The sequence below is a fragment of the Chelonoidis abingdonii genome, chromosome 1, assembly GCF_003597395.2.
Source record: "Chelonoidis abingdonii isolate Lonesome George chromosome 1, CheloAbing_2.0, whole genome shotgun sequence".
Lineage (NCBI taxonomy): Eukaryota > Metazoa > Chordata > Testudines > Testudinidae > Chelonoidis > Chelonoidis abingdonii.
In genome coordinates, this window is record NC_133769.1 from 371,507,438 (window position 1) to 371,515,614 (window position 8,177).

General features: G+C 45.5%; 1 protein-coding gene across 1 annotated transcript; it reads right to left on the reverse strand.

Moving 5' to 3' along the window:
- Positions 1 to 6,718: 6,718 nt before the first annotated feature.
- LOC116825140 (olfactory receptor 52R1-like) lies at positions 6,719 to 7,717 on the reverse strand. The gene has a single exon (XM_032780880.2). It carries the CDS (start codon positions 7,715 to 7,717, stop codon positions 6,719 to 6,721), a length of 999 nt encoding a protein of 332 aa, XP_032636771.2.
- Positions 7,718 to 8,177: the final 460 nt, after the last annotated feature.

Genomic DNA, 8,177 nt, shown 5'->3' on the forward strand with positions numbered 1-8,177 from the left:
CAATCAGAGTTAAACAAACCCATATATGGGTTTGTTTATCACATGCTCATAGTGCTCCAGTCCACATGCTGAGCTCACACCCCTTCCTGTGGCCTTCTCCGGAAGGTTCCTAGGACGGTGAGCCACAGCCTGCTTCCCTATGGATAAGCACCCTGTAAACCACATTTTATCTAAAATAAACACAACCATATCCTTCAATTGCATCAGTGCTTGGTGATGGGAATAAGGGTGCATGACTTTTACTGAGACCCTTGAGGTCAGTTAGGAGGCTCAAGCTGCCTCCCCATAAACGATAGCCATTGCCCTTTGTAACCTGAGACCCAAAAGGGGGATATTACCAGGTTACACTTTACATGGAAACCGAGAAAAAGACGAGAGGCTGCACGACAGGTGTGTCAGAGGTTTGATCACTGGAAGCTGGGCAGTTTGCTGTGGGGGACTCAGAGGGGCATCCCCCATAAAGGAACTTTGCTGAAAGTTGCTGAGTTCTGCACTAATAAGCTCTGTTCTACTCTGTGTTCCTGTCAACTAATAAACTCTTCGGTGTTACAATGCTGGCTGAGGGTCACGTCTGACTGGGATGCAGGGCCCTCTGACTTCCCCAGGGGTCCCATCCAGGTGGACCTGCCTAGGTGAAATGTAGAGTTTGAACAGGGCACTGAATGCTCCGAGGTCAGACCAGGAAGGCCGTAGCCGAGGAGGTTTTTGCCCTGAATGGAGTTGTGGTACCTAAAGTCATAAAGAGCAATTCCAGAGCTTTGAACCTGTGACTCCATCACAGAATTGCTATTCATAGAGATTCTATGGTTCCGTTTGGTTCATTTCAAATTTTTACCTCATTTGAGTATATTCTTTCTTTCACACATACTGCCACTCCCCAACCAGCACGACTTGTTCTGTCCTTTCAATATATTTTGTAACCTGGTATTACTGTGTCCCATTGATTATACTCATTCCTCCAAGTTTCGGGGATGCTCCATTTAATACGAGGCACTCCAGTTCCCCCATCTTATTATTTAGACTTCTAGACCCGAGAGAGACCCAGACCGTAAATCTTTACTCTACCTGATTTGAAGCAGGGACTTAAACACAGGCCTCACTACCACAGGTGAGTGTCATGAACACCAGGCAAATGGCTACTCTGGGTGGCACTGTCAGTCTCTCTATCTGGAGCTGTTCCACTTTGTGCAAATCAACTTTTTTTTTTTTATTTTATTTTTATGTTTGTTTCTTATGTAACTAAGTGTGATCTCTATGCCTGCTGCTTATAATAATTTCAAACCTGTCGTCTGTAGTTCATCAATTTGTTTTATATTTTACCTAAAACGTGTTTTGGTTCAAGTGCTTGGGAAATCTCAGCTCGGGTTTCAAAGGTTAGTGTGTGTCCTCTCCACACTGAGGGAGCGGTGAACTGGGTAATGAACTTACACTGACCAGGCTTCAAACCAGGGCAGGACAGTGCAGTTCTGGCTTGCAAGGCTGGGCAGCTGGGGGGAAGTGGCTTGAGCATTAGTTATGAGTGCCTGGGAGATTATTCATGTAACTCAGTTGAGTTTGTCCCTGCCTGTGGATGGCTGTGTAAGTGCAGTTCCTGCCAGAGGTTTGTGGCTTGACTCAGCATCACAGTGAGAGAGGGATACGCCAGGTTGGCGAGTCAGAGGGCTCAGCTGTCCAAAAGTCCTCATTGCACCCCGGGGTTCCTATCACAGGGACTCTCACAAGATCCCCTCTCGGGTCAAGTTGTTCAAAGCCAAGGGGCTGTCTGGGATGCCTGGAGGAAACAATCAAGTTCATGGAGGTTCAGCTCTCACTTTTAAAAAACTCTTTTGTCCTCTCTTGGAACAAGAACAAGGGTTCCTGCATCTTCTCTTTTTATCTCCTCTTTCCATCCTCCAGAGGCTCTAGTATCCCAGCTACTTTCCTTGCTAGAGCCTGGGCAATACCCCTTCCTTAGGTGGCTAGCAGCTGTCTCACCATCATGGAACAAGAACGAGGTGTAATGCTGCATGATTGAAATGACCGTTTTTATCATTGTTGTTACCACTGTTATACAGCTGCAGCAAATCTTGTGCAAAGTATGTGCTGTCAGGAGTCAATGGGAAATTCTGCTTCCCTGAGTATGACTATCCTGATTATAGGTATGTGGCAGTTTTGTGTTTGAAGTTATGAACTTTGGTGATGTGTGGTCTGGGCTTTGTTTGGGACAGTAAAATTCCATGCACAGGGCAGAGGATAGGGAAGAACCACTGAGATATCGCCATCCTGTCTTCAGTTCTGAGTTTCCAGAATGGAAGCTCTGAACAAAGACTGATGACCAGCAACCCACTTGGGTAATTTCCAGAGAGACTTTTGCAAGCCAGCAATTTCTTCCATCACTGCTCTGTTATGATTCTGATCTATGAACACAGAAAAATTGCTTGCATGTGTCTGACCTGTGTATTAAACCATTGTATTAAACCAATGTGTATTAAACCATTAATAGCTCTGGTTCTTTTATTTTATTATTAAACCTTTAGTTTTTAATTGCTAAAGGATTGGCAGCAGCATGATCACTGGATAATATCTGAGTGATACATTGTCCTCGCTAAGTGGCTGGAGTCCTGGGATTAGAAGGATCCTATATGTGATGAAATTGCTTTCACTGACTGCTCATCATGGAGTCCAATGTCCGAGTGATGAACAAAAGGCTAGGATGCCTCAGGGGACTACACTTTTGGCTCCTAGTTAACCAGGGTGGTGAGACAGAAATTTACATTTCTTGCTGGCTTGGTGTAATCTAATGACAGAATAACCACTAGCCTGGGGTGAGTATCCCATTTCTCAGCAGCTTGTCCTGAATTTTGCATTCTCAGCTGTGTCCCACTGAGGCACGGGTTACACATGGACAGAGTTCACCGCTGATAGGTGATTCACAGACTCTTGCTCACTACTCCCTGGAGATATCCTCCTTTTATAGATGAAGAAACTGAGGCACCAGGAAGGGAAGTGTCTTGAGCAGGGAAGATACCCCACGAGTCCCTAGCTGCCAATCCCTTGCTTAGTCTCTCTCAGACCCGGCTTGTACGGTCCATGCAGCAGCACAGAGGCATGGAGCTCTCTCTCCATTGGTTTATCTAGTGCTGGGGATCTCCCCTGATTTCAGTGGGGCTGCACTCACTTACACAATATGAGGATTTGGACGAAGACATTTAAATAGAGATAAAGCATCCACAGAGACCAGTGAGCAGGAAGCAAAGAGACCCAGCTCTGCCATGGGTTTACTGGGTGTCCTTGGGCACAGCCTCTCCATGCATTAAACTGAGATTATTATTTCTAATGAGTTGCTATTGAAAGTCCTAATCAGGACCTTCAAGTCACATGCTGCACTGAATTGGCTCCTCAGAGCACATCAGTGATCTCTATGCTCTGTGCAGAGTTCCAGCCAGCATGTGGTCCCTGGTAAACAAGCAAAACAAGGCTGAAAACTGAGCTGAGTGGAAACCTGGTTTTGTGGCTGTAGTTTTTAGCTGATTCTTTAATAAATTCCTCCTGTTTAAGAAGGATGGCAACTTCACTGATCACAAGACACAAATAGCCTCACTGCATGTAACTCAATGCAGAGGAGCAATGCCAGTTCATGGCCAGAGCAGTGGTGCTGGGGAGTGGAGGGTGTCAGGACTCCCGGTTCCTATTCTCAGCTCTGCCACTAACTCATTGGATGGCTTTGGGTAAATCAGTTTACCTCTGCGTGGCTCAGTCCATCAGTATCATGGGGATAACTCTGCCTAGCAGTCTTGCTAGAGAATTTCTAGATGTAGTGATCAAAAGGGTCATGCGGAGCGAATGTTAGACTCAGCTTCACTGTGAATCTTCATCCGCTTGGCAATCGGTGCCCTGTAGTTCCAATAAGTGCTGGTTATGTGTGTAAATTTCTGGCTAATGGTAGCTGTGCCATTTATCTCCCTCCCTATGGGGCACTGAAGCCATCCCAGACTCTGCCCAAAGTTTGAAGAACAGCTTGACCCAGAGGCAGATTTGAGTATGGGCTTCTTTATTGCAATACCTGTTACCCTACACCCAATTGTCGAGTAAGCAGTGGATTAGTTACAGAACAAACTTTTCATCTAAGTTAGTATGTAAATTTCTATATTTACTACAACACCCCCCAAACCCTTATGGAGTAATATGAACGCCCATACAGTGAATATTAATAACCCTATACTGAATATAATTATCCCGGCCCCTGATTACTGTTCACAGCATTAGCATATTCTACAGATAATGTTTACGTTGAAGATACATTTTGTGCTATACTTTCAATCATGAACTCTCTGGATGAGCAGATTGCAGGGAAAGGAGAAAGAAGCCATGATCCCCAACATGCCTGTGTAGCTGGGAAATGAGAGGCGGAGGAGATAACACTACTTTACCCAAAAGGGATCTTTTAGATCCCCACTTTCCTTAGGCACCTGCAACCTTATCAAACCCTTAACTAGGAGAATTGAAGGGAGAGGGGTAGCCCTAAATCTATCAAGCATAGAGAGGTGCCTGCCATTTATCTGTCAAGCATAGAAGCAGAGCTTGTCTGTGCCTTTACTCCCAAATAACATCTCTGTTCACCTGCAGTTTCCTAGTTTTCTACTTAACCCTTAGCTAATGCAGGGGAACATCCTTCCGCCTCTTCCAGCTTCTGTCCTCCTAGCTTCAAAGCTGATCCCTGGCCCTGCCCCGGAGGCTTGGCTCAGAGCAAAGGGCTCCCAACCCATCTCCATTGCAGGGAACCTGCCAGCTACAAGCTCCCAGCTGGAAGGAACAAAAGGGAACTGAAACCTAAAGAAATAAGCCACACAAGGGTCTCTTCCCTCAGGACTTTGCAGCTGAGATTTAGGGCTCACGAACTGTATGATGCACAGTCTCACCCACCTGCAACACAGCCCTGGTCCCAACCCTCAGCTTATTTTATACAGCTTCCTGGCTTCCCTCTTTGCTTCTGTGCTTGATAGATAAATGTTCCAGCCCCAAAGCAGAGAAAGAGCAGCTGCGGAGGAGGAAGGTCGAGATGATCCAGAATGTTTATGGGGTTGGGGAGGAAAGGAGCCAGCAACAGGACTGTGATTTTGGAGAAAGGGGCTGAACAGTGGTGGGGCCTTGGGGAAAGAGGTGGAGAAGGGAGCGGGCCCTTGTGAGAATTCTTGGGACACCGGGAAGGGCCTTGTGGAGCAGGCAAGGAAGGGCACATGGCCTCAGTGGTCTTGCCATAAATATAGAGAGAAGGTAGCATAAAAACCCTCCTTAGTAGCTAGCTTGTTGTTCCCTCTCCTAACGGAGGAAGAGGTCAAGCAGGTACAACATTTCCTGAAACTATACCTGGAATAATAGATCTAAAATCACAGAAATTGTAACTAGGCAAGGAAATACGTTAGGTGATCTTTGTTTTAACTTGTAAATTCTTCTGAGCTACAGAGGTAATTTTATTCCTGTTTTTGTACTGTAAAGCTGAGTGTGGGAGAGTCCTCTGCATTTTAAATCTTTTTATTATCCTGTAAAGTGACAAGAAATTCTGATTTTGTGGGTGTGATTCGTTTACTTTTTCTTTATATATAAAGTTCTTCTTTTAAAAACCTGATTGATTTCAGTGTCCTGAAGTCAAAGGGTTTGGTCTGTGCTCACATTGTTAACCAATTGTTTGGTAGATTATTCTCAAGCCTCCCCAGAAAAGGGGGAAGGGCCTTGGGGGGATATTTTGGGGAAAGAGATTACAAGTGACCCTTCCCTGATTTTTGTGTAAATCACTTGGTGGTGGCAGCAATATCATCCAAGGACAAGGAAAAAAAGATGCCTTGGGAAAGTTTTAAGTTAATCTGGTAGAATGTAATCTTAGGGGGGTCTTTCATGTGAGTCCCCACCTCTGCACCCCAGAGTTCAGAACTGGGGGGGAACACTGACATGGTGGGAGTAGTGAGATAATTTTGAACCAGAAGCACAGACCTCAGGATTTTAAAAGGACACATTTTTCTTGTGGCTTCTTGAAAACCAGGGAGGGTTGTGGGGGTTTTTTGTTCATTTTGTTGTTGTTGTTGTTTTCTTTTGTTTTGTTTTGTTTAGGGGACAAAATATTTTATTTTAACTGAAAGCACCTGAAGTTTTTTTTCTTTGCTTGAAGGCAGAGTAGTTAAGCTGTAGCACAGGAAAATTCATAAGCTAAAAACAAAAACAAAAAAACACATTTCCATGCCTAGTTACAATTTCCATGATTTTAGATGTATTATTCTAGGTATATTTTCAGGAAATGTTGTACCTGCTTGGCTTCTCCCTCAATCTGGAGAGGGAACAACAAAGAGAGAGAACAACTCCTCCCTCCACCCCGGATTTGACAGTATCTTCTTTCCTCATTGGTCGTTTTGGTCAGATGCCAGCTAGGTTATTTGAAACACTTAACCCCTTACAGGTAAGGCAATTCCGTACAGCTGCCAAGGAGGGATGCTATGCTATCTTTCTATCAATCTTTATGAAAGGTTTAGTTACCAGCAATTAGAAAGGTGGCAATCCTGTAAGTCAGTGAGTTGTACACAGACCGATTCCTCAATTTGTCAGGCTGACACAGCACAGTAAGGCCAGGAAACGGATTAATGTCGCTTTGATTGTCCAGTGAATGATTCATGGAAGATGGCCCAGCACCATATATGCAGCCAGCTCTGCACAGAGCTCAATCTGAGAGCCAGAGCACCAGGAGAAAATTTTAGGTCCCTTTATGAGTAAAGAGCCAGAGCAGCCTGTCCCGGATCTGTTTGGTCCTCACCCCATAGATGATGGGGTTTAGCATAGGAGGTATCAAGTGGTACACACTGGCAATGAGAACATAGAAATGTCCAGGCACATTCTGGCTAAACCAGAACGTGAAGGAGAAGAAAAGAACTGGTATATAAAAGGCTAAAATGACAAAGAGGTGGGAGCTGCAGGTCCCAAATGTCTTGAACCGGGCGTCCTTTGTGGGCAGGCTGAAGATGGCCCTGAGGATCTGGGTGTAGGACATGGTGATAAAAATCACATCCACACCAATCACACAGAATAGCACAAAGAGGCTGTAGTAACTACTGATGTGGGTGTCGGTGCAGGCCAGCTTCAGCACAGCTATATGCACGCAGTACGGCTGAGGGATGATGTTGGTTCTGCAATATGGCCATTGGCTCGCCAGGAAGGGATAGGGCAGTACGACTAGGCTGCCACGCAGCATCATGGCCAGGCCCAGCTTGGCCACAAAGGAGTTTGTCAGGATGGTGGAATGTCTCAGAGGATGGCAGATGGCTACATAGCGATCCAAAGCCATGGCCATGAGGATCCCAGACTCCATCTCTAAGAAGCAGTGAATGAAGTACATCTGGGTGAGGCAGGCACTGAAATCGATCTCCCTGGAATTGAACCAGAAGATGCTCAGCATTTTGGGCAGGATGGATGTAGACAGGCCCAGGTCGCAGCCAGCCAGCATGCAGAGGAAATAGTACATGGGCCCATGGAGGCTCGGTTCCATCTTCACAATGAAGAGGATGGTGAAGTTCCCCAAGATGGCTATGGTGTACATGGTGCAGAAGGGGATAGAGATCCAGACTTGGGCAGCCTCCAGGCCAGGAATGCCCAGCAGGATGAAGGTGGAGGGGTTGGTGAAGTCGGTTGTGTTGGAATCCGACATGGAGTAGGACAGAAGGTGTCCAGCTCTGAGGCAGAATGGTGTCTCCTGCATGTACCGTATGTTCCCGTGACTTCATGTATGTGCCCAGACTCTAGGGTGATGATCGCTGTAAAAATAGCTGAATGGAGAGACAATGTTAATTGGAGACACTAAATGTACTACTGGATGCTTCTCTAATGGATGAAGCAGATTGGTTGCTCTCCACACACAGAAAAATGACATTTTCATATTCAGGTAAATAATTGTGAACACATGACCTTACTAATACCAATTCCATATTTTATGGTGATCCCTGCCTCAATAATTCCTACACATCGTCAGGTGGGAAACCCTAATAGGCACCAGCATGAAACACGAGTGTGGATGATGGTTATCCATCATTGTTCCTTAATGCAATGAAAGCCAGGCTAGAAAGTCCATGCTGTAGGGAGTTCCCCATTCACATGGTTGCGCAAAATCTAAGACTGTAAAAAAAAAAAAGAGCAAAGCTTTGACAAAACTTGTATCAGAG

Coding starts and splice junctions, on each gene's coding strand:
- LOC116825140 (XM_032780880.2), bottom strand. CDS start 7,717: ATGCAGGAGACACCATTCTGCCTCAGAGCTGGACACCTTCTGTCCTAC.